Source organism: Rhinolophus ferrumequinum, chromosome 9 (genome assembly GCF_004115265.2).
Source record: "Rhinolophus ferrumequinum isolate MPI-CBG mRhiFer1 chromosome 9, mRhiFer1_v1.p, whole genome shotgun sequence".
Lineage (NCBI taxonomy): Eukaryota > Metazoa > Chordata > Mammalia > Chiroptera > Rhinolophidae > Rhinolophus > Rhinolophus ferrumequinum.
In genome coordinates, this window is record NC_046292.1 from 32279073 (window position 1) to 32303024 (window position 23952).

Consider the following 23952-nt stretch of genomic DNA (forward strand, 5'->3'; position numbering starts at 1 on the left):
TGAAGAAACAAGGTCTCAGTTCCAGTTTAATAGAAACTACAAAAGATCAAAAGTGATGCCTCACTACTGTACACATCAATTGGTCTGCCTCATAGCAAAGTTCAGGCCATTTCCTCCACAGGAATAAAGGCCTGTCTCCCGTACCACATCTGGGCTAAATCTAAGGACTTGTGTTTTAAGCATGACAGTAGTACAAGAGGTTTTGTCTCATGGCTATCCACTAGCCCAGCACTCATTTCTGCTTAGAGAAATATTCTTTGCTCTTCTGGACATCAGGCTTGATGGTATCACTGCCAGGCTTCCAACCAGCTGGGCACACTGCAAAAGAAAGGTACCACTAATTAATAACCTGCTCAGTGGTGAGCACTACCCTCCTCCCAAGGACAAATGGATGCCTCAAAACCAAATCTGAGCCCTCTATAGCCTGAACACTTAAGCACCAGGAAGCCTAACCTACAGTATGTCTAAGATCATTCAGCCTTTTAGTACAAGGATAATAAACATATAATTTAATCCTCACCACAGCCCTAATATATCTAATTTATTCATGCAGCACCTGAAATGTAAAGAAATTAAGCAACAGCTTCAACTGTATGCACTTTTCTAAAAACAACCTTTCTAAAGCATGTATGGCAAGATTCGTTAATAGTAGATAGGCAAATGAGTTTTCATATTCTCGCTAATTTTATGTATGCTTCAAATACATTTTTTAAAAAATAAGTCTAAATGCCCTTCAAAAAAAATGGTGCTGAGTTAGCTGGATTTCCACATGCAAAAGAATGAAACTGGACCCCTCCTTACAGTTAATAACTCAAAAATAGGATCAATGACCTAAGTATAAGAGCTAAAACTATAAACTGAAGAAAACATAGGGAGGTAAAACTTAATAACCTTGGATTTGTAAATGTATTGTTAGATATGATAATGAAAGCACAAACAAAAAACAGATAAATTGAACTTGATCAAAATTAAGAACTTTTATAAAGGACACTATCAAGAGTTAAGGGGGCTTGGCCAGTTAGCTCAGTTGGTTAGAGCGCATTGCTCTGAACAACAAGGCTGCCACAGTTCGATCCCCACATGGGCCACTGAACTGTGCCCTCCACAACTAGACTGAACTAACTACTTGACTTGGAGCTGATGGGTCCTGGAAAAACACATTTAAATAAAAGTTAAAAAAAAAAGACAACCCACAGAATAGGAGAAAATATTTACGAGTCATATCTGGTAAGGGATTAATATCCAAAATGTATAAAGAATTCCCACAACTCAACAAAAAGACAACCCAATTCAAAAATGGGCAAAGGACTTAACAGACATTTCTCCAAAGATACACAAGTAGTCAATAAGCACATCAAAATATGCTTAGCATCATTAGTCATTAGGAAATGCAACTCAAAACTAGGTTTTCCGGGCAGGACCCCCTCCCCCCCCAATTCTCAGGAATTTTTCACTTTCCCCGTTCCCAAATCCCGCGATATGAACTGTTTTCTGTTCTCCACGATGAATCGTTTCCACAAAGTGATGGCTGATACTACCAACCACCTGGGTTCAAGGAGCTGATTTTCTTGATTTCCCAACCAACTTTTCTTGGGATTCAGAACGGGAAAGCAAAAAAATTCACGAGAACAGGCAGGAATTCATTCCCGCCCGGAAATCCTACTCAAAACTATGAGATACCATATCCACAAGGATGGAGATAGCATAAAAAAATTTTAAAAGGCAGTGTTGGTAAGGATGCAGAGAACCCCTGATATTGCTGAAGGGAATGCAAAATGGTGCAGTTGCTGTACAGGAGTTTGGCAGTTCCTCAAGAAGCGAAACATAGAATTATATGATCCAGCAATTCCTATGCATGTACACAAAATAATTAGAAACAAAGACTCAGACATCTGTTCACCAGTATTCTAGCAGCATCAGTCACAATAGCCAAAAAGTATAGAAACAACCTTGTATCCAAAAGATAGATACACAAAATGTGGTATGTAATTAATCAGCCTTAAAAAAGGAGGTTCTCGGGGTGGCCGGATTGTTCAGTTGGTTAGAGCACAAGCTCTGAACAGGGTTGCCGGTTCGATTCCCACATGGGCAGTGGGCTGCGCCCTCCACAACTAGATTGAAGACACCAAGCTGCCACTGAGCTTCCAGAGGGGTGGCCAAATACCTCAGTCCATCAGAGCGCCAGCTCTAAATGACAAGGTTGCCGGTTCAATTCCCGCATGGGATGGTGGGCTGCATCCCTTGCAACTAAAGACTGAAAATGGCAACAGGACTTGGAGCTGAGCTGTGCCCTGGAGAAACACACTGTTCCCCAATATTCCCCAATAAAAATAAATAAATAAATAAAAATGAGGTTCTAATACATGCTACGACACCGATGAACCTTGAAAACAGTATGCTAAAAAGACACAGATGGACAAATATTCTTATGATTTCACTTACATGAAATATCTAGGATAGGCAAATTCATAGACACAGAAAGTAGAAGTGACCAAGGACTGGGTCAGGGGAATGGGGAGTTATTACTGCTTACTGGCTACAGCCTGTTTGGGGAGATGAAAAAGTTCAGGAAATAGTGGTGATGGATGCACAACATTGTGAATATAATTAATGCCACTGAACTGTACACTTAAAATGGCAAATTATGTTATATATTACAAAAACACAAAAATTTATTTAAAGAAACTTAAATGACTTGTTTCCATACCCAAGAAAAAAATAAGCTAAATAAATGACAAAACGTGAACTTTGTAAACCCGTAACACGAACCTATTTCCTCATGCTCAGTGTTACTTTAACTCTGCCAAACTGGATAGTGTGAAATACAAAGGGACAGGAACTCCACAGAAGGCCTTGCACATTTCACTTAGTCTGCCTTGTACCCTCCTTCATAAGCAAAAGATCTGAGTTTGAATCTTTCACACACATGCAGAAAAGCACAGCCTTCAATGTTTTCCTACAATCCTGAGCTAGCAATGCTCCTTGGGCTAACCTGACGGAAGTGAGGGAAGGGGACCAATTGCTGAGTTTCCACTTCCATTAATATTTATTATTTGTCTAAGAGACATGTAGTCACCAAAGTCCAGTAATAGAGGAGCAAAAGTCTCACTTGTTCAAGTGAAAGGGGGTAAGACCCTTTCAGTCCATGGATGCCAGAGCCTCAAACCAGTTATCTGGGAACAACGTATAGATGGCACAAGTGCCAAATGGCAGACCCAGCTGCCATTACTTTCCTGAAATTCCCATTTGTTACATAGTTATTGTCTTTAGTGGCACCAAAGGGTTAAAACACAGATCCTAAGTACAAACAAGAACAAAGAGCAGCATAAAAGCAAAGACCAGGCCAGAGGCAGTCAAAAGTTTGGCAGTAGGTGCGAACAGTATACCAAAAAGATTCTTTTGTGTAGGAAGGAAACAAAGCTCTAGAACAGCCCAATTGTGACACAAAAATAGGAGGAATATATTTTAAAAACGTACACTTGAAACCTACATAATTTTACTAACCAATGTCACCCCAATCAATTTAATTTAGAAAAAAAAAAAAAGGAAGGAATAATGAACCAGAAAGAAAGACCTTGTCTGGGCACTAAAGCCTCAAGGCATTTAAGACCACACCAATTGTAACAGGACAGAAAGATCAACATTTGGATGTTTCAACACTTGGATCCAACAGTGTTGGTTTTTCAAAATCCACGGAGTCCAGCAGAACTGGTTGAGTTCTACATAAACCAGCCCTCAAGTGCCAGGTACTATGACTCTCCAAGGAAAAAATTACACCAGTCATGAAAATCTCAGTAATCTCAGACAGAAGTTCCCCAACACAAAAGGCCCTAAACATGACTTTTTCAACATTTCAATTACCTTAAAAAAAGGAGGACTTTGAATTTGGATTCTAACATTTACTATGAATTAAGTGCTATGTTTAAGTATTAGTTTTATTGGTCCTTAACAATAGGAATGTAGGATATAGAAATACAAATCATTATGTTGTACACCTGAAACTAGTATGTCAATTACATCTCAAAAAAATACAGTAATGTAGGGTTATTTATCAAATAAACAACACATGTAATATATCTCATACAGAGTGCTTGGTATTCACAGGCTCTTAAATGGTAACTATCATAAGCCATAAAGGTTGCACAAAGAAAGGCTGTTGCCTGTTCTAGAGGGATGGAAAGCGGCAGAGAGCAACAGTCTGAAGAAGCAAGCATCACAATCATGAAAGCTTGGGTTCAAGAGTCTAGCCTATATGCAAGGTCCTTTATTGGAAGATCCAGTAAAGGGCAAATTTTGCCACTCCTTCTCTGTGCTGAACCTCACCCCTCACCAGGGGGGTGCAGTCTCAACAGATATCTGCTCCTTCAATCTACTCCCACACAAGCTTCTGCAAACGGTGCCTTCTGACATCAGTACTCAGTGATCCCTATTAGCCTTCAACTCTAGCCACGCTACCGTGTTTCCCTGAAAATAAGATCTAGCCGCATTGATCCCTGAAAATAAGATCGAGATGCATTGGCTCTAATGCATCTTTTGGAGCAAAAATGAGTATAAGACCGGGTCTTATAGTAAAACAAGACCGGATCTTATATTCATTTTTGCTCCAAAAGACGCATTAGAGCCAATGGTCCGGCTAGGTCTTATTTTCGGGGAAAAACAGTAGCACTTTTGAGTCCCCCCAGAGAGACACCACTAATCCAGACTAACAACTTCCGTCTTCTTTAAATCACAAGATCAGGGGTGAATGAGCCTTAGAAAGCCAGTTATGAACGACTTCTAAAGAAAATGAGATATAGTAAGAAATGTATCCAAGTCTCCCTGTGCACTCCATCTGATATCAATAGCACTTAATCACAACTATCTTGTCCTCAATTACATTAAGCTCAGGGGTTCAGTGGTTCAAGATTCTCTTTCCTCACATACCCTGAACCTATAGCCTCAGCAGCTGAGTCCTTAAAACCAAACTAACTCTTAGATGGGATAAGGCTGTCTCATTTCAGCAACAAATACACTGAGAGGTAGAGTAAAAAAGCTACAGCCTTACAAACTCAAAAGCTGGGATCAAGTAGTGCAGTACTTTATCACAACACTGCAATGAGAATATTTAAGGACAGATGTATTAGTGTGGAGCAATAGGAAAAGGGCTTATATTCTAGTAAACGCTAAATAAAAACCTTAAACCAAATCAGCTTAGTCATGTTTAGATTTTAGAAGGGCAGACTCACAAAAACATGTGATCCTGAAACTTCTAAACGAAGAACATAGGTATTTCATCTGAAACCCTCTTGCCCTAAACTTTCCTCCTTAAAAAGTTCTACATTAAATATTTATAATATTTGGCATTTTGTGACTAATTCTTACAACTACAACCATTATACTGTACATATTTTTAAAATATAAAACTGCATTAGCTGTATCTGCCTATTGTCTGTCTTTGGGTAAGCTGTCTTAGTCTTATTTTCCAAATTTCAAAACTGGTCATATGTTACGTATTTTTAAAACCCAACAAAACAAATATGGACTACAGGGATTAACTCTTCTCCCAATAAACGTTTGTCAAGAATGGCATGCTTTATCTCTAGATATGATTCTCAACCTTTTGTTTCGCCCTTATATACCTGAGATCCTCCTACTCTCCTTTAGTAAGTTAAATCTGCAGCAGTGAAGGATTCGAAATGAGCAGGGCAGAAGCTGGGAATATGAAGTTGGAACAAAAAGCCTGCATATTCTCTTCCCCAAACTTTGCCATTACCCCACCCCCACAACCCACTATAATTCAGACTTCAACTTCTTGAAGAGACATAATCACCTTCTTCTTGTTCAACTTTGTTCCTACCTTCTTTCCTCCTTACCACCATTCTGTTGCCCCATCACCAGGCAGACTGGCTTACCTTCTCCATGTTTGTCAGTGAACTGGAAGGCCTGAACTAATCTCAGAGTCTCATCCACAGAGCGGCCAACAGGGAGGTCATTTACAGTGATCTGACGAAGGATACCTTTATCATCAATGATAAAGAGGCCCCTGGGAAGAAAGGATTGAAAAATGAGGAAGAGGCAGTATTGGTTTAAAAATTGTTTTGTTAGCATAGAGAAGTAATGGAAATGGGCTGGTCTCCCAAACTTGCACAGGCGTTGTTGCCCTTAGTGAGGAGGCCGCTACATAAAGAATGAAATGAGACCATCATGCTATACACCTTAAACTTAACACAGTGATGTATGTCAATTATTTCTTGATAAAACTGGTTTAAAAAAAAAAAAAAGAGAAGAGTCTCTACAGATCAGGGCTCTACCTTTCTCCAAACGAAAGGCCCTCGCAGCCAATCAGATAAGTCTGTTGATGAATGTCAGCCCCCCCGTAGGTATATACCTGAACGAGATGCCTTCATCAGCCTTTAAGACCCCATAGTCCTGAGCAATGGTGCGCTTGGGGTCTGACACCAAGGGAATGTTCATGGGTCCCAGTCCTCCTTGTTTCTTGGGTGTATTGATCCTATAGCAAAAGGCACACAACAAATCACATTCATTCAAACTCCTGTGTAGCAAATACATTAACTGTATCTATATTTTCCCCCTTTCCAGCATTTCTAATCTCGCTTCCCCAAAAAACTTCAAACTTTTTCCAGCAGTAAAGTGAATGGCTGAGGACAGTCACCAGGATATACTCAACTGCAACCCAAGCAGTTCCTCCTCTGCTGCTAGGTAGTAAGAAAGCAACAAGAAGTCAGAGCCTTTGCACTCCCTCTCCACAAAGGGCTAGAAGCCAATACTTGAGAAAGTCTATTGCCAAAGCCTCCCAGTCCCAGTTGCTGCTTAGTTTAAAAAGTCCATATGCCAAATGGACCAAGAGATTTACCATGCCAGGTGACAGAAGTGAGAATCCACAGAAGCACCAATCACTTGGCAGTTGAGTTTCTTAAATTCTTCTGCCCTATCACTGAAAGCAATGATCTCCGTGGGGCACACAAAGGTAAAGTCAAGAGGGTAAAAGAAGAACACAACATATTTTCCTGGGGGAAAAAAAGAACTTAAAGTTAGCCTTTGAACACTTGTCTCATTTGGGAGACCATCTCAGGGATTATGTAGATGCCTGATCACTGCACTATGCACCTGAAGCTGAACAATAATGAATGTCCACTATAAATATATATATATGTGTGAGTGTGTGTGTGTGTGTGTGTATATATATATGTGTGTGTGTGTGTATATTACAAGAAGTGGAGTACAGCATTAGGAATAGAGACAGTGGAAATGTAATGGCTCTGTGCGATATCAGAGGGGTAACAGATTGGGGGTAGGGGGTTATCACTGTGTGAGGGATATAAATGATAAATGTCTAACTATTACATCGTTTTGTACACCTGAAATAAAAAATTTTTTTAAAAATTTAAAAATTAAAAAAATTAAAAAAAATAAAGTTAGCATTTGAAACAGACATCCTTGCTTTATAGAGAATGGAAAACTAAAGACATTTTCCTATGGAAAAAGAGGCCTTTTTAAGTTGACAGCAGGCATAACAGCTAAATGCCAAGATGCTCACACACAGATGTCTCCTAGCAGCTACTTTCAGAACCTCTTACAGGAGGGCCCGCGTGAAAAAAAAAGTTCCGTCCAGTTCCATGCTTTATTTTTCTGCCTTCCTTATTAGCTGCCAACTACATAACAAACACTGTTCAGTCTAATTTTGATCTTCTGTGGGTAGTTAAAATTAGCATAAGCACCAAGTTCTCCAAAGAAAAGCAAGGATGCAGTTATCTACTGGATAGTGCAATGCCAATGCTTACAATCAGTGCCCAGAAAAGGCTGAATTGCAGGATTCTCTGCTGCAAGGCAGTAAGAGATCAACAAGAGGAAGTCAGAGCCTTTGCACTTCTTTCACAATGAACCACAGTAATAGGACGGGTAAGGTTTAAGTGATCACCTGAATCACCACAAACAAGTTCCAAACAAGACTGATAAGAAAAAAATTATCAGGCAAATGTTCCAAAAGTCCTGGTAGGAAACAAGACTTCTAGTTGGAATTTTACTGAAGTTATTCAGATTACCAACTGAAGTAGATCTTCAACGGGCCAGGTAGCCTCTCACACCTAATGGGATGAGATATTGGAACAATTCCAAATATTCAATTATTTCCAGGAAGCAACAATGTTTAAAACTCAAAACAAGTTGCTGTTAACATTCACTTTGAAAATCAAAATCATGACAAACTCCTCTAAACAACCTATGCAGGGCTTTGCCTAACAAACACACTGAAGTCTCAACAAGTCAAGCCCACGGGAGCAGAGGAGCTCTTCCTAAATCTCCTGTCTTTATACCCTTGGGCCAGGGTCACCACCCTTTGGTGCCAAGCTTCCCTCCATAGGGCCCCACTAACCTGCTCTCATTCCAACCAAGTGTGATGTATCAGGAAACCTAGTCACATGTTCTACCCAAAAGTTGACTCCAGGAACTGATTACTACATCAATAAGAAAGGTATACTTGACAGCTGAGTTTCAGGTTTGCTTACTAAGGAATCTGTATTCTCAATTTGTCCCAAAAGACCCAGCTGGCCTCACCTGCAAGGTAAAGGGGAGCCTTACTAGAACCTGTCAAGTGTCTGCATGAAGCTATAATAGAAAACAGCTATTCCAAATGTGGTATCTACTCTTCTCTAGGGGCAAAACATGAAGGGAATGTGCCTAAACCCTCTGCTTAATAACACAGTAGCTGTGACACACATATTTCATAAACTAAACAAGCAGCGTCAGAGCTCCAAATACAAGCTGAGACTTTAAATTGTTGAAAGTCTCTTACAATGAGATGAGACTATCTCCAATAATACAATTGACAAGTACTAAGAAGATAACTGAGCTAATACCGTGTTTCCCCGAAAATTAGACTTAGCTGGACAATCAGTTCTAATGCGTCTTTTGGAGCAAAAATTAATATAAGACCCAGTATTATATTAATTAGACCTGGTCTTACAGTAAAATAAGACCAGGTCTTACAATAATTTTTGCTCCAAAAGACGCATTAGAGCTGATTGTCCAGCTAGATCTTATTTTCGGGGAAACATGGTATGTTCAGGCATAGCGAAGTATGTGCTTTCTCCAGAAGCAGTCTGGACCTACGATAACTGCCTTGTGGTAACTGTTGACAATCACCTCACTCCAACACAAAGGCAATATAGCCTCCCAACCTAAAGACCTTGACCTAGGAAATATAAATCATTTTACAATCAAATGTAAGAGATACAGAAATTGAACCAGCCATCCATCCCTAGCTTGCAAAATAATTCCATTTTAATGAACCTAATATAATTACTCTTACCTTTGTATTCAGATAGACTGATATCTTTGAACTGACCATCTGGCATAACAGCTGTAGCTTTGAAGTTGGGGGCAGGGTGCCCAATTTTAGCATTTCCTGAAGACATCTTGCTATCAGCTGGTCAAGATAAAAGAGGAAATGAATTAGAAACAAGCCTTCTTTTTCTAGATAACTAGTACCCTTCATCTACTTAGACTTAGCTGGAGAACAAAAAATTAATCCAGTGGCCCTGAATATAGACATTAACTTTTCTATTATTAAGAAGCATAAGCTGATGGGGCCAGCGGTTGGAGCACCATGCTAACTCAGAAGGCTGCCTGTTCGAGTCCCACATGTGCTAGTGGACTCTCAACCACAAGGTTGCCATTTCAACTCCTCCAGTCGTGGCTCCGCCCCCTGCAACTAACATTGAACACAGCACCTTGAGCTGAGCTGCCTCCTGGATGGCTCAGTTGGTTGGAGTATGGCTCTCAACCACAAGGTTGCCGGTTGGACTCCCACAAGGGATGGTGGGCTGCGCCCCCTGCAACTAACAAGGGCAACTGGACCTGGAGCTGAGCTGTACCCTCCACAACTAAGACTGAAAGAACAACTTGACTTGTAAAAAAGTCCTGGAAGTACACACTGTTCCCCCAATAAAGTCCTGTTCCCCATCCCCAATAAAAATCTTTAAAAAAAAACAAAAAAAAGCATAAGCTGAGCTTTTCAACTTTTGAAACAAAACCAGATATACATATCTTTGAATATTAGCTTTTGTTTTCATTTAAAAATAGCAATTTCTTTATAAATTTAAGTAACCTCTATTAATTTTTCTTAATCATTTGTGCGATGGCATTTTCCTCTGTATTTTCATTATGCAGAAGCAGAGAAGGGAAGGTGGTTGGAGACTCTCAAACCTGAACCCAAATGCACAATGCAACACGGTGCCTGACTCCCTAAGGTGGGTCCTGTTGCCCTCCCTTTCCCTGGACTCCGCCTCCATCTATCTTTACAATATGAGAAGCACACATGATATTCTCCAGGTAGACTTGCCTGAGAGCAGATCCTAGCCAATACAACTGTTTGAGAGGCAAGACCAGGATTCTGGCATCTGCTCAATTTCAAAACTTTAGATGTTGTATTTAAGCCCTAGAAGTCCTTTCAAAAATGGGTTTCTAACGGGGGGTGGCGCGGGGGGGAGGTCAAGATCCTGGGGCAATAGATAGAACCAGATTCGATTTATCGCTAAGAAGCAATGTTACAATGGATTCACAGAGGTCAACGCCAAGGAGTTAAGATTTAATCCAGTAAGCCACCGGTTTGAAAGTCCCAAGCAACTAATTTTCAAGTACCAAAGTTTTGGATTCATACGATCACAATCAAAAGAAACGTTGTAAGCATTGATCATTGCAATCTTCTAACTCCTTAAAACATTTAATATCAACAACAGAAACCCAGTAAAGCACATTGCAACTTGGCAACCAAATATAGGGTGTAACTTTAATATAAATGGCTATCTCGTCCAAACCTGCTTTTTCAGGTGGCCCCCACGTCCACTAAAGCCCGACCTATCTGGGAAAAGGCTGTAGCCCGTCTGCGCCTCCTCAAAGGAGCTGCCCAAGAACTTCCCTGGCGAAAACCACGCCCCCACACGCCACCTCAGGTACCCTCCTGCCACTCCCATCATCACCCCACCCTAGAACTTCGGAAAGCACCAACAGAAATGAGTGTGAGCAGTCTTCACCGAGGGCATTTGTAATTACCACAAACCCCATTCTGCACCGAAGCTCCACAGCTAGTCACGGCCAAGGAACGGGCACAGCCTCTACTCCAACCAGGGGACTTAAACGTTGCCTCAGATCAATTTCCAGGTCCATTCTAGAATCTTCTCGAACGGCCCAGTGGACCTCCACCCCCACCACCAGCTCTACCCGCCAAGCCAATCTGCGCCCTGTGCCCGGTTGCCAGGGGAAAAGGAGACTCGAGCCGACATTAGCCTCGAGGCTCACTCCAGATCCCCGCACCCACGGGGTGGAGGGCGGGAGATAGGTAAGTGAGGGTGCACAAACCGCTTGACCACTCTCGGGCGGTCGGCCTCCCCCGGCCGCCTCCCTGGTCACAGCACCTTCAGTGGAGCCAGAAAGGCCCCGGGAGGAGCTGGAGGAGGAAAAGGCGACGAGCGGGGTGTGGGGGTGCTTCCCTTCGCCAAGGCCGCGCTGCCCACATAACTCACCAGAGGCACCAAACCAGTCAGGAAGAGGACTCCCGAAACGTGCCCCCGACGCTGTCTTTATAGCCTGTACAGATCTCGCGAGAGTCAGAGAGGATCAGGGGTACTCGAGGTGGAGAGAGAGGAGGGGGATCTGGCCCGAGCCCCGCCCCAACCCAACGCAGCGGGAATGACTCAGCTCTTTTCCTCTCTGGAGGCGGGTTTGGGTGCCGAAAGTACCAATCCCCCTCCCTGCAGCCGAAGGTTGGGGTTGGAGAGTGAGGCACACCCTCTTGACCTGTTGCAAACCCAAACGCTGCAGTCAATCCGGGATCTCTGCGGGGGCGGTGGTGGGGGTGGGGGAGGCCTGCGTACCTTGCCCTCAAAGCCCAAACCAGGGTAACGGTCCACTGCTGTCCACGTAGGATCACATCCAACCACACCAAGCCCTGCGAGCTATCTATCCAAATATTTCTCAGATATTCCGGTCGGGTCCCAACCGCCTCTGCCCTAGTGCTGATCCTCAGTACTCCTCAGTGCTTAGACAGCCTCATTCATTGTTCTAATTACTGCATTGCTTGCCGCTTTCTGTCTCCCATCCATTCCTTCCACTGCTGCTGGAGGGACTCTTTCTGAAATCTGATCGTGTCACTCCTCTGATTTGTGGTTTAAAAAAACTGGGGCTCTGTAGTCAATTTCCTGAATTAAAACTCCTCACTATCATTTTACGTATGGCCTTCAGACAAGAGTCTTAATCCATTAGGTTCACTTTTCTTACCTGTAAAATGGAAATACTATTAATTCTTTGTTGAGATCATCTCTATAGTTTATTTAGCACAGTACCCAGTTCTTATATGTTAGAAATTTTAGCTATTATTATTACTATAACTCTTGCTTCTTGACTGTAACACTCAGAACAGAGTAGCTATTTCAAACCTTTAGGCTTTTGTTCAAACAGGAAGAATCTTGTTTCCTCCCAATTGGCCTAAAGAAAATGTCTTTAAAGACTCAGCTAAAGTATTATTTATTCTGAAGCTGTTTCTGACCTAAGCTCAATGCCGCGATTCTTCTGAAGTTGTTCTGACTTTCGAGTGTTGAGCATTCCCTACTTTGTGTCCAAACAATGGCCTGTAAAAAAAAAAAACACACACACACACACACACACACACACAACAAAGCAACTTTTAAACTATTTTACTTGTTTACATTTTTGCCTCTCCTTGCTAGACTTTCTGGAGGATAGGGTTTGGGTCACATCCATCTCTATGCCCCCAGGTCACAACAGAGCACTGATATAAAATAGGAGCATTTAATAAATAGTATTACGGCCCCCTTTCTGTCCCCACTGCCCACTATCCTACTAACCCCCTTGGACCTCATAGCAGGATAAGAAATGGGAAGTGCTGTGTCATGCTGGCTGAGCTCTCAAATTTTTTTGGTATTTATCATCCTTCCTTGCAATAGTAATGATTTTTTCCCCCTTCCCTGCCTAAAGCTGAGGAGTTATTTGGCTATTATTCATTCCTTCTTGAGGAGGCAGATGAGATACAGATTTCAGAGCTTAATAGTAAGTAGATTGTTATTGCTAAGGGCGGATTAAACCAAGAACACACCGTCCTACTTCAGCCAAAAGACAATTACCATTTATTGTATATACCATGTGCCAGGCCCTGGGCTAGGCACTTGGGTCTATTTGTCTCATTTAAAAATCAAAAGAGTTATCCTGGCCCAGGGAAATAGTAACAACCTGTCCTCATGGGAATATAAAAAATGAAACAGCAGGACAGAATTCTGAAAAGAGAAATCTGTTGAACACTTGTCTAGTTAAGTGATTGTGGAGTCTCCTTCCTCAGATAACAGTAAGATTTCGGAAATGGGGGCAAAGGGGCCTTTTCCTTTATTCTCTACAGGACTTGGTATATACCTCTATCTCCATTTTTACGAATTTCCCATTGTTTTATCCTTACTTGTTCAGCAGTAGGACTAGTTGGATTTAGGGTGAGGGGAAAGATGAAGTTCAGTCTGATTCCTTGATTTCTTATCTTGGTGACATAAAAGTGATGTCATTTACCAGTGACATAGGAAACACTGGAGGAGAAGCAATTTTGAGGTTAAAAATGACAAACATTTATTGAACACTATGTGTTTTATATATGAGATGCCTGATGCTCAAAGAATTTAAGTAAATTGTCCAAGGTCACAGCGAATAGGTGTTGGAGTCAGTTGCCATCCCAGGTAGCAGAGCCATCATGTTGCACAATATACTAATGTGATACTTATATAGACTATAATGTGAATCGTGCTCCTGGACTTGTGCTTTACGGTGGTCTGGCCAGGCTGTATGACTCTACTCCTGACCCCTCTTTTAAAGGAAAAGATAATCAGTTTGGGTTGAAGCAAACAACCTTGAGATGTTCACAAAACATCCAGGTGGAGGTGTCCAGAAGTCACCGTTGGAGATGTACATTTGAGAATCAGCAGCACAGAGGTTTAATTACATATTTATTACTGTTCTATTTACAGGAGACCTATATTCTGCTAGGTACCAGACATGCAAAGATGAATAAGACACCATCTACTGAGGTATTTTCAAAATTGGATGAAGAGTGGGGTAATTCACAGAAATGTAGTGAAACCAGTTTTGGAGAAGATGAGAAAGAGCCCACTTTGGGGCATGTTGAATTAGAAATTCTACGGGGGAGGGCCAGGAGGAAGTTGGAAATGTGTACATTTGAGGATAAGCCTATGCGAAGGCAGAGACCCTGCCTGTCGTGTTCATCATGTTATAACCCTAGTACTTAGCAGCATGTTTCCTGGCACATGATAGGTACAATAGATATTTGTTGAATCAATCAATTATATATTTTTAAATCATTCACAATATCAAGGGTACTTGAAACTGGGCGAGTAAATGCAATTCCTGAGAAAGTGGAAAGAGGTAAGCTAAGACTAGAACCTCAGAGAATTTCTATGAAGGTAGGAGGAAGGACGAAAGCATTGAAAGGCAACTCAGAAAGAACATTTTGTGGGTGAAGGGTGACTCGTGAAGATGGACTGTTTCTACCAAGAATAATTTCCTTTGGTCAATGCCATCAGCATTGAAGTTTATTGCACCTAGGAAAGGGTAACAAAAAAAAAAAAAAAGAAAAAAAGAAATAAGTTAAGAAATCAGTTAGTGGATATACAATCTTCCACCTGTGAATTTTACTTAGGAAATTTTCTCTAAAATCCTTTAAATTAAAAAAAAAAAAAATCTAAGTTGCTGGTTGCCCAGGGCTTTATGTGGGACTTTGTTAGGAAGAATTGCTTGGAGTAAGGGCAACTATTGAGAAAATGCATGAATTGCATTTTGCTCTATTTCTTTGAAGTGAGGTCCTTAAATATTTTCTCTGTACAATTCAAATAAGTAAGACTCTTCTTTGGTGGCAAAGCACTGATTCCCAGTTCAGTTTTTCAGAGGATTTAGCTCCCTCCATCTATTAAAATAATATTCTCGAACATGTCAGTAACAAGAGGCCCCTTGTGAAAGAAAAAATATTCTTGAGGACCCTCCCCATGCTGGTTTAATTTTTTTTTTTATTAAAGTTTATTGGGGTGACAATTGTTAGTAAAGTTAAATAGATTTCAGGTGTACAATTCTGTAATACATTATCTATATCTCACATTGTGTGTTTACCACTCTGAATCAGTTGTCTTTCCATCACCATATATTAGACTGGTTTAATTTATTAACTTTAATTTTATTTCATTTTTTTATTCAGACTATTTAGTATTTTAATAGGTTGCTCCAGGATGCAGTGTTGAAAATAAGTTAAAATACTGTTTCATTAAAATATTTTCTTTGTTAATTACTACTACCCTTGCTGCTGATGATCTATTGCAAGTTGAAACATACAAGATGAGTTTCCTGAAAGCAGTACCCTCCAGGAATATGAATATGGTCTTAATGCTACAGTGCATCTTCTTCTGGGTTCCACATACCTAAGAGATCTGACAATTAAGTTCGCGAACTTGTTGCAACCATATTGCTAACCGTTTTTTTTATATCAGAGGGGTTATTCATTACGAATTTGTATCAACTGGACAAACAGTTAACCAAGTTTTCTATTTGGAAGTGCTGAAAAGGCTGAGTGAAAAAGTTAGACCACCTGAACTTTTCTCCAACAATTCATGGCTCTTGCGTCATGGTAATGCACCAGCTCACACGGCACTGTCTCACAGGGAGTATCTAGCCAGTAAACAAATAACTGTATTAGAATACGCTCCCTACTCACCTGATATGGCCCCCAATGACTTCTTTCTTTACCCAAAAATAAAGGAAATATTGAAAGGAAGACATTTTTATGACATTGTGGACATCAAGGGTAATACCCTGTGTGGGGACAGAGTCCCAGACAGCAGTTTCCAGGCTCTCGGCCTCACGTGGAAAGGTGCTGGCTCGGTTTTTAGATGGCCACCAGCTGTAATCAGATGGCCATTCATTGTGGCTGGGTGGCCATCAGCTGTTAGCTAATATAACTGCCATGGCTACGGTATGGGGTGGGTGGGTTGGTTGGCAGAGAAGCGAACGACGGATTGCGGCTAGCAAGTGGGGTTAGCAAGCGTGGGTGGTGGATTGTGGATTGCGTGGATTCTACTTTCTGTGTCTCGCCCGGCTGCAGGCGAGACTGGGGTGCAGGAAGACCCCCTGTCGGAGTACTGCCGGATGTTTGCTTTTGTGTCTCAACCAGCCACCATCGAGAATATAGTGGTATGACTCCCCTATCTATGGCTCTGTTGTTCCTTTTTGGCCTCACGATATCCTGCGTTCTTATGTGGGGAGTGGGACCAGAGGCCCTGCATTACACCCTATTTCCCTGAAAATAAGACCTTTCCAGACAATCAGCTCTAATGCATGTTTTTGAGCAAAAAATTAATATAAAACCCAGTATTTATTATATTATATTATATTATATTATATTATATTATATTATATTATAACAGGTCTTATAGTAAAATAAGACCAGGTCTTATATTAATTTTTGCTCCAATAGACTCATTAGAGCTGACTGTCCGGCTAGGTCCTATTTTCAGGAAACATGATACAATGACAGCTCTGATGGCTATTCCAGAAAAAGAGCTCCAAAATTGATTTGAAGGGTGGACAAGGCACCAGTGTTGGTGCATAGCTTCCCAAGGGAAGTACTTCGAAGGTGACCATGGTGATATTCAGCAATGAGGTATGTAGCAGTTTTTCTAGGATGAGTTCACAAACTTAATTGCCCGACCTCATATACTGCCTATGCCTGTGATGGTAACTCAATACTCCCACTACTGTTCTCTGTTCAAGCTAGCAAGAAACCTTTGTTCATACAGTGTTCTTGGACACAATCTGGCTTTCACTTAACAAAGCAGTATTTACATCATTGCACTGATTTGCTGTGGTAGTTAACTAACTCATCAACAGCCTTTTCTTCATAGCTATATACAACAAGTAAGGCAATTCAATGTGAGTATAAAGCAGATGTCCTAAATCAGTGATCATTTTAACATTAATACTTGCTAACCTAACAGCAGCCTGCCATATAGTCATAAACCATTAAAGTTAAGCCTATAAACCATTAAAGCTAAATGCTTTCATGTAATTATAACAAATGCAATCATATAAATCAAAATCACAGGGCAGCACTCAGTTATAAGGACATCCAGATGATTCAAAAATATGTTTATGTTAATTTTTTAATTATCACTGACAAAAACATTACATTTAACAGTTCTCAGAGAACACTTGAATCCTTAAATTTATAAGAATTCAATTTATAAAATTATATTTGGGACATGACAGACACCAATTTGAGAAACACTGTTATCAAGGGTATGTTTGTTAGAATTGAATACAGCTGCAAATAACAGACTAAACTCAAACAACGAGCTGACCAAATAGTGGATTAATTTTTCCAATTTAATAAGGAGGCAGTCCAAGGCTGGTATGGTTATTCCATGCTACTCTCTGGGATCCAGACTTCTTTTAACTTTCTGTTCCCAAATCCCTAGCATGCAGCTTTTATTCTTACGATTACCTTAAAATCATAAAATGTCTGCTCTACTTCCAACTTTATACTTATATTCCAGACAGGAAGGAAGAAAAAGGCAGCCAGAGGGGGTAGGGACTATAATGGAGAAGCAAAGCATTCCCAGAAACCCTCAGTTTACATATCATTTACCAGAACCATAGCACATGGCTTCTCCTAACTGTATAAGGGAGGCTGGAAGCTGTCTATTAGTTGGGCATGTTACCATTCCTAACAAAATTGAAATTCTGTTAGGAAGGAAGGAAAGAAGGAGGACATTGTGAATAGGCAACTAGAGTGATTGAACTTGATGGAATTTGAAAGGAGAAACTTAGGATTTTGACTGTGGCCATGTAAGAAAGTTGAAATGCTTGATAAAGAGACTCTTGTTTTGTTTTTCTATCCTTGCTAGAAGTGGCAATTTGTTTTATTAAAATTGCCTCATATTTATAATAAAGGCCTCTGTGTTGTACAACTTCAGGGGTTGATACACACATTATATTCTTTGAGAATAGTGCCCCGGGAATTGGGTAACACAGCAACCTTATTTGTAGTAATAGTTTTGGTATTGCAAACATTTCTTGAAGTGATGTATAACTCTTAGTTACTTACACAATTAAATATTTACTTATGAACTGTTACCTCCTCAAAAAATATAGAGTCCTATACCTTCAGAGTTGGAAGGAACCATAGTTAACTAAGTTAATGAATTTAACTATTAAGTTCCCACTATGTGCCATGTACTATCCTAACCCTGCACCGAACATGGAGCTTAAATTAACGTCCAACCTTCTACCTGTTAGAAGAATCTCTTCTTAAATAGACCTAACAGCCCCTGGGCCTTGGCTTGAACACTTCACTGATTACCCCTTTCTGTCTGGATTACCTTCCTCCAGGTGTTCATATTGGGCTGTCTGTTACCCCTAGAAGAATGGAGCAATTCGGCTGCATAGAACTGTGGTATTACCATGTAGAATACAGTGCAACTGTCTCCTTGCCCTGGCCTGCCCACCAAGTTCTGGAGCAGTTTGTTACACAAACATAAGTGACTGAGATCCCATGTAACTTCGCTCAGTCTCAGTTCTCTTCTCATTAAAATGGGATGACAGAGACCTCGGACACAGAGTAAATGCTTAGCACATACTCATTCCCATCATCATCCATCATTATCCTTACTACTGGGTTGAAATTTGTTGGTTTGGCTTCAACCCATCATTAGAGTGCCCCGAAAAATAAATGTATCTAAAGTAGCTTTTAATCTAAGTTTATTTGAATTTGTTTCCACTCATATTTATGGTTTTTATGTTTACAAATCTAACATCCCAATTCCTACATTTTAAATCAGACTCCTACCTTTCGTTCAAGTGTGATTAGGTATTTGTCGTTCTTCTGTCATTGTCCAGCCAGCTGCTGTTCACAATTCATTGAGGCGTGTAGTTAGGATATTGAACTCTTGATTTTAGGCTCAAGTTTGCATCCTCCCACACCTAACCAGAAACCATCAAAGTGTTGATTTTTTTCATCTTTTCCTCCATCTTCCTTCCCCTCCAATTTTAGGAGAGCTGGAATGAAAACACAGATACAGTCCAAACCTAAGCAGTAAAGTGGAAGTGCCTAAACAGAATCAACCATGGCATAGTTGTAAGCTAGACTAGCAGGAGACTTGCAACCTACATTTTAGAATTAAAGTTGGTTTTTACCTGCAGCCACCTGAAGCCTAAGGGACTATTGCTCAAGCCCCAACCCCCCTCCCCAACCAAATCCTTATAAACATAAGCATTTATTAGTTATTTCTCAACTCAGTGTTATCAACATTTTGTGTCTGATAATTCTTTGTTGGGGGAGGGGCTATAATAGGATGTTTAGTAATATCCTGCCCTCTAGATGCCAGTAGCACCCCACACATACATTGCCCTAGGTCGAGAACCTCTGAGCTAGAGAAAGGCAAATAAATGACTTAAGGACTCCTAGTCTATCTAATCTTCTGTCCCATTTGTCTGGCTGGAAGTGTCTTCTCTTTCCCCTGAAAGCAGGGGGAAAATATTTCTCTCATGCATTCATACTTTACTTCTAGACATCTCAGCCAAATCTTCCAGAAAAGAGTGCCTTGCTTGTCAGAAGCACTGAAATTAGAAGAGTGATAATGTTGGAGCTAGAAAGACTCACCCATTGTAATGACACTCTGGCTTGGTCTTCTGAGGGCCACTCTGCCACTGACAGATGGGAGAGGAAGGGGGACAGGACTGTTGCGAGCGCCCGTAAGGGCAATTGCTACATTTCAGTCTCTTCCTGAAAGTCAAGGGGACATTAATCCTGCAGCAGGGCCCTACGTCCCTGCGTGGTACTCGTGACGCGAGTGGGGTTCAGATACAGGCCTGGCTCACAGGTTCAGATACAGTGAGTAACACAGCTCTCTTTGGGAACCAATGTCCCTCCAGAGGCCAATGCTCTGGTAAGCACAAAAGGTTATACAGAATAGAATAGAATTTTTTTGTTTTCCTCTTCGTCAGCCTCCCCCAACCCCACTCCAGTTCAAGCCGTTGTTTCTCAGTCTGGTTGTGTAGGACACAGCTCCCTGGCCCATGCTCGTATTATGAGCCTTGCGCTCCCCCCAGCTGCCAGCCACTCACGCTGGTCACTGGCCATTTCTTGCAGCCCATGGCAGCTCACGCCAACCTCGACTTCTCATGACACTCCAGCTCCAAGGGGAGACATTGTTCAATCTTAGCTGTAGAGGGCGCAGCTCACTGGCCCATGTGGGAATCGAACCAGCGACCTCAGCATTAGGAGCACGGTGCTGAGCCACAGCACTGAGGCCACTTGAGCCACTGGGCTGGCTCAGAATACAGAATAGAATTTAATAATGAACTAAGTCCCAGAGTCAATTGAGGTGGTGAAGGTCCCTGGTCCAGGAGAGGCGACTGGGCCCACGATGGGTCTGAGGTGAGTTGGTCTTGCAAGGAAGAACTTCGGAGAATCCCGGAGTATGGTGGTTTGTACCTTGCAGAGGGTCTTAGTTGGAGTGCCGAGTCAGACTTCTCACAGCATTGCTCTGGAGTTCTTCTTTTATTCTCTTTTCCTTGGATTTGTTTACCTCTTAGCTGATAACCAGAAGTTGTTTGCCAGGAGTTTTTTACCTCTTAGGTGATAACCAGAAGTTGTTTTGGTGAACGTGTTTATCACTCAATTTTGTTATGCTCTGTTTCACACAAAAACATAAGCATGTTTATTTTCATGTACGTGCTCTAAACACAAACATGTTTACCCTCACTGCACTCTTATCAGTCTCACACATGTGCAGCCATAGTTCTGTCCCTACTAGTAAACAACTTGTTTTGCAAACCTCAATCCACATATGTTATATATTCTATATGCTCTATACAAGGACAAAAAGCTCTGGGAAAACAGACAGGTAGAAAAAGAGAGCTTTACCTCTGGGCAAGAAGGCTTAACTGATTCATTCCTAGCCTCAACCACACCTCTAACCACAAGCTGGGGATCCGCCTTTCATGGCGCCTTTAGTCATGTTCCCTTGACCTTCTGCAAGCTGTAATTCTGCAACTAGAGGCTTATCCACATTCTCTCCTTCCACCTTCCCCAGAGGAACATCAGGGCTGACAAGTGGACCCTAACCTGAGAACTCTAGGACCAGAGTGGGAGAGAAGGCAGGACTATTCCATATGGTTGAACAGTTTGGGCACCTGACCAAAGAGGCTAATGGAGATCTAGTAACCTGCCCCTAACCTGCTCATCATGTATGGTTCACCAAGCCGGATAAAAGTTGGCCCTTTCTAATTCTGAAGTAACACAGAAGAAAAAACTCTGCAGATGTTATAAACTAGAAGATTTTTCTCCCCTAAGACTTCTCTTCTTCAGCTTTAACAGCTCCATTTCCACAACTGCTCCTTATGTGACAATTTCCAAACCTCTTGCTGGTATCTCTCTAGAGCATTTCGCTTAGCATAATGTTGAGCATAACCTTCCTTATCCTGACATATAGGCCCTCCACGATTTGACGCCTTGTGTTTCTTCTCTTACATACACTTTATGCTCCTCTAACCATAAAGCATCTGTGTAATTCCTGAGTGTATCATGATGTTACAGGTCTTCCACATTCTGTTGCCTTATTCTTCTTTGCCTAACTCCTACTTGTCTCTCAAAACTGGGTCAAGTGTCATCATCCAGGATAACTTTCCTGACAGCCTCTCCATTCTCAATCTGAGTTTTGATATTCATTCTGTATTTCTACCATAGCCTGTGCTTATTTCTATCATAGATAGCACTTATCATATTCTGTAGTTACTAATTATTTCTTTATCCTCCCCCCCCCCCAGCAGACCATGATCTTAGTGAGTCAAGGTTATGCTTGTGTTACCTCATAGCACTGAAGAGAAAACAGATTGAGAACGGTTGCACTGGACTGTCCATTCCTTGAGGGCAGGGCCATATCTTCACCTCTGCATCTCCAGTGTCCAGCACTTAACCTGTAAGCAGTGCTCAGAGAATGTGGAATAAATGCATAAATGCCTCAGACAGAAGGGCATTGCTCTCGGGGGGCTAGCCACGCATTTGATTTATTGTTGAGTGTCATAAGGGTGCAAAAGGGACCAAGTTGGAGCCTGGAGGCTGATGGGATCCTGCCCTTACCTCACCTAAATAAGTACACCTGTATTTATCATAGGTGTATAAATCTCTTATTCATATCAGGAGCAAAGAAAGTTCTATATTAATCAATGTCTCAATTTCCCTTCTTTCAAGAACTGGGGCTCCTGCTGTCTTTCACCATAGGCTAGCAAGAACATTACATATAAAATTAAAAACAGCCCTCCCAGGTATTTAGTATTACTTTCTGAGTTCCCTGGGGGCAAAAAACATTATGGTCAGCTTCACTAAAACTGAACCAACCACAGACGCTCTGGTCTGGATGGGGCCCAGAATTGCTGACAGGAGGGAGCTTTAATTATATAATTAACCTATGCCTGAAAATCATCCTGTGACTTCTGTCCTTTCTGGAAAAAAAAAGAACTGCAGGCATTTTTTAAGTGTGTACAAATTGGGCCCCTAGTACCTTAGGTGGGAAAAATCAACGTGGTGATTTTCACGGGAGAATGTTTTTGACCACTAAGAGTTATAAACTGGATTTATTACTTCAGCTCCAAGAGGATTTTCAGACAGGGCCTGGCCAGGGAGTTCCAGAGCTCTAATTAGCTACTAATTTGGCCAGTTAAGTATTAATAGCTTGTTCAGATCCCAAAATATTTCATATAATGAAGGCACTGTTTTGCTTTTTAGGATCTTACTGGAAGCCCAGGCCCTATGTGAAGCTTAATCAGTGTTTATTAAGTGCCTGCTATTTTATTTCTGGGGACTCTGAAATTTTATGATCTTCTTACCCCTCAGAAATGGACTCAACTCAGCCATAAAAATGAACGAAATCTTGCCATCTGCCACAACATGGATGGACCTAGAAGGTATTATGCTGAATGGAGTAAGTCAGAGAAAGACAAACAACATATGATCTCACTTATTTGTGGAATCTAAAGAACAAAATGAACAAACAAACAAAACACGAACAAACTCATAGATACAGAGAATATTTCATGGTTGCCAGCTAGGAGGGGGGTTAGGGAGGATGGGTGAAAAGAGGGAAGAAATTAAGAAGTACAAAATAATAGTTACAAAATAGTCATGGGCATGTAAAGTATAGCATAAGGAATATAGTTAATAATATTGTAATAACTGCATATGGTATCAGATGGATACTAGGTTTATTGGGGTGATCACTTCATAAGTTATATAAATGTCTAATCACTATGTTGTACACCTGAAATTAATATAATGTATGTCAACTGCAATTGAAAAATAAAAAAATATTAAACAAAAAAAGACATGGACTCAAATATCTCTCCTTTATAGAATATGACCAAGACAAGTGGTTTGCCTATAGTTGGTCCAGGGCTAAAAGGCGGCAGCCTTATGGCAAAGACTTTTCTGCTAGATTCCCTAGTAAAAGGAAATCAGCACTAGCAGAACTCAGAGAAGTCACCTTCTTACCCTGATGAAGTAGAAGGGCACCAGCACTTCCCCAGGACTTTAACCTCACCCACATTCTGCCCAGAGAAGGAAGTCAGATTCCATTGCAGGATCTGACTCCTGGGCTCTGTCATGGCTGTGGCAGAGTAGGAGAAGAAATCCCCACCCCCACCGCAGGCTCATGGCCAGCCTCCTCCCTCATCTTGCACAACTTTGATTCTGGGTTAGGAACTGGCACTCTGGCCTTCTGAAGTCCTAGGACTTTGATCTTTGAAGCTGAATCAACTGACTACAGCTAATGCCAAACCGACTTTTGGTCATCTTTTTTATTTTTTCCCACTTAAAACATGGGCATTTTTCCACTACAACACTTA

At 41.3% G+C, this 23952-nt stretch overlaps 1 protein-coding gene and 2 long non-coding RNA genes across 3 annotated transcripts; 1 reads left to right on the forward strand and 2 right to left on the reverse strand.

The window, feature by feature from the left end:
• Nucleotides 1–11660, reverse strand: PRDX1 (peroxiredoxin 1). The gene is made up of 6 exons (XM_033113916.1): nt 11520–11660; nt 9308–9424; nt 6854–7007; nt 6368–6490; nt 5892–6022; nt 1–318 (listed from the first exon to the last, which is right to left on the reverse strand). Exons 2-6 carry the CDS (start codon nt 9411–9413, stop codon nt 233–235), a joined length of 600 nt encoding a protein of 199 aa, XP_032969807.1. The 5' UTR covers nt 9414–9424; nt 11520–11660; the 3' UTR covers nt 1–232.
• On the forward strand, nt 11008–23042 carry LOC117026822 (uncharacterized). Its single transcript, XR_004423828.1, has 3 exons — nt 11008–11335; nt 21880–22031; nt 22838–23042. It is a non-coding gene; the product is annotated as an uncharacterized LOC117026822 (long non-coding RNA).
• Nucleotides 13443–20065, reverse strand: LOC117026821 (uncharacterized). Its single transcript, XR_004423827.1, has 3 exons — nt 19712–20065; nt 18899–19107; nt 13443–14609 (listed from the first exon to the last, which is right to left on the reverse strand). It is a non-coding gene; the product is annotated as an uncharacterized LOC117026821 (long non-coding RNA).
• Nucleotides 23043–23952: the final 910 nt, after the last annotated feature.

Coding starts and splice junctions, on each gene's coding strand:
- PRDX1 (XM_033113916.1), bottom strand. CDS start 9,413: ATGTCTTCAGGAAATGCTAAAATTGGGCACCCTGCCCCCAACTTCAAA. Junction 6,023..6,367: donor GATGAAGGCATCTCGTTCAG/GTATATACCTAC, acceptor CTTTCTTCCCAG/GGGCCTCTTTATCATTGATG. Junction 319..5,891: donor CACTGACAAACATGGAGAAG/GTAAGCCAGTCT, acceptor TTTCTTTTGCAG/TGTGCCCAGCTGGTTGGAAG.